The sequence below is a fragment of the Rosa rugosa genome, chromosome 6 (genome assembly GCF_958449725.1).
Source record: "Rosa rugosa chromosome 6, drRosRugo1.1, whole genome shotgun sequence".
NCBI lineage: Eukaryota > Viridiplantae > Streptophyta > Magnoliopsida > Rosales > Rosaceae > Rosa > Rosa rugosa.
The window spans coordinates 20,150,852-20,156,324 of NC_084825.1; the positions used below are offsets into that span (position 1 = coordinate 20,150,852).

The 5,473-nt window shown below is 35.3% G+C and overlaps 1 protein-coding gene across 1 annotated transcript; it reads left to right on the plus strand.

The window, feature by feature from the left end:
* Positions 1-2,019: 2,019 nt before the first annotated feature.
* Positions 2,020-3,578, plus strand: LOC133716356 (uncharacterized). The gene is made up of 4 exons (XM_062143067.1): positions 2,020-2,223; positions 2,310-2,540; positions 2,619-2,711; positions 3,465-3,578. The coding sequence occupies exons 1-4, from the start codon at positions 2,035-2,037 to the stop codon at positions 3,576-3,578; spliced, it is 627 nt and encodes a 208-aa protein (XP_061999051.1). The 5' UTR covers positions 2,020-2,034.
* The last annotated feature ends 1,895 nt before the right edge of the window (positions 3,579-5,473 follow it).

A 5,473-nucleotide genomic window follows, 5' to 3' on the forward strand; every position in this document is an offset into this window, starting at 1 on the left:
AGATTTTTTCCATTTAAAGCATATCTTTTTATAACACTTGTGTCATATATATAAGTGAAGCATCATATTTTAATGATACAGATTGAGAGAAGAGTACAACGAAAAGAAATCGTCGACCCAGACATTCGAGCCTTGGCTATTGGACCACATAAAAAGGCAAGGGATTCAACAAGTACATCATGAACGGGTTTCGCTTTTTTGTTAAATCTATCGATGCCCAATCAAATACTCAAAACTGCGGTGTGTTTGTTAAAGCTGGGGTGAGTAGCTATGCTACTGCGGGAGATCGCAGACTAAGGGATGGTGTAAAAGATTACTATGGTGTACTAACACACATCATTGAGCTAGATTATCACCATGGTCGAAAAGTCTTATTATTCGATTGTGATTGGGCAGATAATAGAGTTCGCAATAGAGCCGTCACAATGGATGAGTATGGCTTCATTTTGGTAAATTTTGATCATCTACTTCCTAAACCTGACACTCTCATTCTTGCGTCACAAGCAGTGCAATTTTTCTATGTTCAAGACCCAATTGAACCAAATTGGCACACAGTGATCCGAACCCGACCCAGAGATTTATTTGATATGGGCACAGACATAGAACTGGAGCCCTATGATGCCCAAAATTTGATTGTAGGGATTAACGATGACGAAATAGCAAGAACAGACGTGGACGGTGTTCTAGTGAATGATGTCATAGAATGAAATTGAAGTAGTTTTTTTTTTAACAATTTTTTTTCTGGTAGTAATTATTTTGTTGCAACATTGGTACTGTTTTTGTTTTTCAATATATTAACAATTTTTGTTTTTTAATATATTTACACTATCTCACTTTTATCTATTTGTTATCATGTCTTTCCTTTTATTATCGCTTGACGACAATTATATACATTTACTGCTTAAAGAGAAAAAGAAAAAAAAAACTCAGTTTCCTATCTAATCTTTTCCTCATCAAACGTTTGGCTGACAAAGTGCAATAAGGAATCGTATAAGAGCAACTCCAACAGCTTCTCCATATTTTGATTTTTCTCCACTTTAGGGAAAAAAAAGCCTCTTTTGCTCCAACAGATTCCCTATAACTTTCCCTATTTTAGGGAAAGTGAGGAAAGAGAAAACCAAGTTCCCTATATTTACAGCAATCTCTAAAATTTTAAGGAAGAATATGAAGATTTTAGATATTGCTGTAAAATAGGGAATCTGTTGGAGTTGGCCGGAGAAGAAAAAGATGCTAAAGCTTTAACTTTTGCTTCCCTATTATACAGAAACTATAGGGAAGCTATTGGAGTTGCTCTAATATTAATTAGTTTTATTTTATTCAGAAATCAACTAAATTGAATTATATAAAGAGGCTGTTTAGAGTATGTAGTCAATTAGGAAACCACCACAGCTTCACGTATTCAATTGGGGGCCTTCACGGGTGCAGAGAGCGGGACAAAATAGAGAGCTGGTGTTTGATATAGAGAGCAAAATGCCCGAAATCAAAAGGGAAACAATGGAAAAAAAGGAATTGAGCGGGACAAATTAAAGATTGTGTTGCCGCCAATTATGTATTAAAATTTCTTCGAAACTTTCAGATGGATAAGACGTGGTTCTGCTATGATACGCATATAAAACAACCACGTCTGTAGAAGTGGAGGTCAGTTCCCTATCAGGTTTAACAATCAATTCTTGATCTCCCTCATCTCTCTTGTCTCAGTTGGAGAAGGTTTGCTTATCTCTGTGAATTACTATTCGTTTGCTATAGTTTGAGTTTAAATTTATTTGCAGAGAGAATGGGTATAATTGTTTTTATTGATTTTTGTGGTTTTGACAGATGAGTCACCTATATGAGGATGAAGAGGATTACGAAGAAAACGGATATGACGATAATGAGGCACAAGATGTTGGCGGCGATTTTAATATTCAACAAGACGACGACAGCGAGACACAAGATGTTGGTGGCATGTTGCATCAGTAAGACGACGTCAATGTTTCATCAGAGGCTCTTGGGGGAACAAAGAAGCACCGTGGTCCAAACCAAAAGAATTGGGCAATGGAGGGTCGGGAAATGCTCTTGTGGAATCGTTTTGGACTTCCTAAGGGTCCGAGATTGAAGGTGGCAAGATTCTCAAGATTCTTGGGTATTTTGGCAAAAGACTTTACACTTTTTCCAATTAGTACACCTGACTACCGGCATTTCAATGCTAGTGACAATCTTGAAAGGGCTTGGAATCGTGTTAAGGTAAATGTTGAATATTTCAATCCTTTGTTAACATTGTCTTATATGTGACTTTCCATTATACTGATGCATGTAAACAATTTGTGCAGGAAACTATTGATTGGTCTAATCCTTGGGTTGCAAGTTTGGAAGGTAAAATCAAGAAAAGGGTGAAGAGCAAGTTAAATGAACGGTGGAAGCAATGGAAGTCTCAGTTGCGCAAAAAATGGTATAAACCATTCATGAACACACCACGTAGGTTTCAGAAGCCTAATGATGATCGTGTTAATGAGCGTCAATGGAAAATTTTTGCTGCAAACATGGACAAGAAGAAGCATCAGGTACAAAACAATTATGTCATCTTCTTCATGTAGACTAGATTTAATATTACTTACCGGTGTTCATATGTTGGAACACAGAGAATAGCAAGCATCAACAAAAGGAATCGGTCTCAAAAGAAGATGAATCAATCAACAGGGACTCGAACATATGCAAATGTCGCTCATGAATATGTAAGTGAAACTTTAGTACATACCTTAAATGTTATGTTAGAACAACTTCAAGTCTATTCATCAACACTGGACAGAGCTATATCAAAGACTATATATGGACAGTAATAATTCCTTTTTCTTTGTTTCTGTCGATAAAATATGTAGTTTTAAGTCATTTTTTGCTTGAGTATGACCACATAATCTCTTGGCCAAAGCTAACTCTGAGCTTTCAATGCAACAACACTAATAGGTGTATCGATCTTAACTAATACATGTAGTTGCTCTGACATTCGCTTAGCTATTGGGGTTTAGGCCCTATATATACCATTATACCAACTGCCCAATTCTTAAAATGAAAATGCCAAATGTGGTAGATTGCAAACATATAAAGGGAAGAAGAGACCTTGACATTGATTTATTGTAATGATTTCCAGATTGGTACAATATATACTTAATTTGTAGACAACTATGCTTTTTGAGAAGTTGGCATGGCAAGATTAATTGCTGCATGCTTGGTAAATTCTTCCATTGCTGAGTAATTGTTTAATCTGGGTGAAAAAGTTAACACCTGCCTTGCCTATAATTAACTAACAAACTCTATAATTAATACATCAAGGATTATTTACAGATTATTAGACCAATTGTTAAAAACGTGATTACATGCACACATTTGGATTTGTTTCTAACTCTTTGTATCTTTGTTTCTTCTCTGTTTTACCTGCCCACATTCTTGTGTATCTACTACATATTTTAAATATACAATCTGTTGCACAGGAAATTTCTCATGGTAAAGAGCCAGATAGGTGGGAGCTATTTAAATTAACACATCAAAGGAAAGGGTCCCAAGAACCGATCGATGCTGCATCTGCAAAGGCAATTGTAAGCTAATTTCTCTGTAGCTTTATTATATTTGTAGATATTTCAGGTCTCCTTTGCTTATGGTCTATCCATTATATATGTTGTAGGCGGATTTTGAAGAGGCTGAACAAAAGAGGCTAAGCATGAATGTTGACATCACTGCTTCAGAAATCCGTGAAGAAATGAATGCTGAAGTTCTTGGTAAGGAAAAGGGGAACAGAGTGAGGGGTGTTGGAGCAGGGGTTACTTGGGATGAAGTCCCTGGAATCCATGTTGAAGAGCGAGGAGTATCAAGAGAAGTGAAACAGTTGCGAGAGCAATTGGAAGAGCAAGCGAAAAAGGCACAAGAGAGAGAAGCACACATGATGGAGGAACTACAAAGCAAAATGGCTGAGCAAACAAAACGGATGGAACAAATGTTTGAAGTGAGGTGTGTAGAGATGGCACTCCAAAAAATGGGAGAGATGTTTAAACAATGCGGAATATCAGTGGATACACAAGAAGATGTCATGCAAACGATGTCTCAGTTTGCTCGTGACACGCCTCAAAGGCCATCGACTGTTGCTTTTTCACCAGATGATGATGTCTACCATCCTACAATGCCATTTGATTGCCCCAATATGCAAATTGATTAATCAAGTAAGTATATATTTATCTTTGCATTTTGACTATACTTATTGGATCTGGAACTTTTTTACAGTTCATATTATGATTTTGTACATATATATGTTATTTCTGATCAGTAACTCGTCTTTAACTTGATCCATATGTTTAGGAATCATGCCTCTATCAGCCATTATGCAACTAGAACGGGAGCTAATCTTGTGGAGATGGTGGTCATTGCTTATTCAATGTCATGTTAGGATTTCAATTCAGTACTAGATTAGGATTTTAATTCGGCATTTATTTCAAATTATGTAGACCTTATAAATAACAAAACTATTTATGTACTTCTGGTAAAATTTAAATGTTAGTGGATTTGATTTTAAATATGAATATTTCATTGAGGTTCTTCTTCTTTTTTTTGAATAAAGGGCTGGTGCGGCTGCTCTCAAGCCTCGATTAATGAAACTGTCGAATACAAGGGGGGGACATGAAGCCTAAACCCCTGATTACAATAAGCATCTAAAGTATGTCCTGAAATAATATCAGGAATCTCTACATAAGACATGTATTCGAAGAAGCACCAACTAGCAAAGAGTGCACAATTAGCTACTCCATTTGCTTTAACATAGCAGTGACATAGCGGAAAGATAACTCGATATGTAACCCGATTACAACATAGCATAATTACCAGCTTTAGCACAGCTTTCCTCCTTTGCAGGTGTTATAATTGTTGTAATCATGAAACAATTGATAACGAGATGTTAGATTATTGCTAATTTGAATTTTCATAATAGCAGATTTTTTTTTAAAAAAAAATTTGCTCTGAATATTAATGGTAGGTTTCAATAAAAAAAATTTTAATATAAAAATTCAAATGATACCTTTGTCATAGGGTATCCAACGCATAATAGATACTGAAGAAGATTCGTTGCTTTGCTTAATTAACATTATATAAAAATTTATAATATTAAATGAAATATTAAGGTATTTAGTATCGTATACGTATAAAACAAGTATTTTTATATTTCGATTAATATATAAATAGAAATTAAAAGAAAATGAAGAGAGAGAAAGAAAAACATTAATATAACATTTAAAATAAAATAAAAAATAGAGACACCAAAGTCAAAAGCGTGGCTTTTGGTTACTGGAGCCTGCAATAGAGGATACCCTTTTTCATTCCGTGGCTGCTGTACCTAATGACTTTTTGATACGGTTATCCATATTCTCTAGAGCAAAAGATACAGAAAAATTAAAGTGTTCTATAAGGCATATGCTAGTAGTGAGCTTCCTCTGGACTGAAACAAATCAAACCCAAA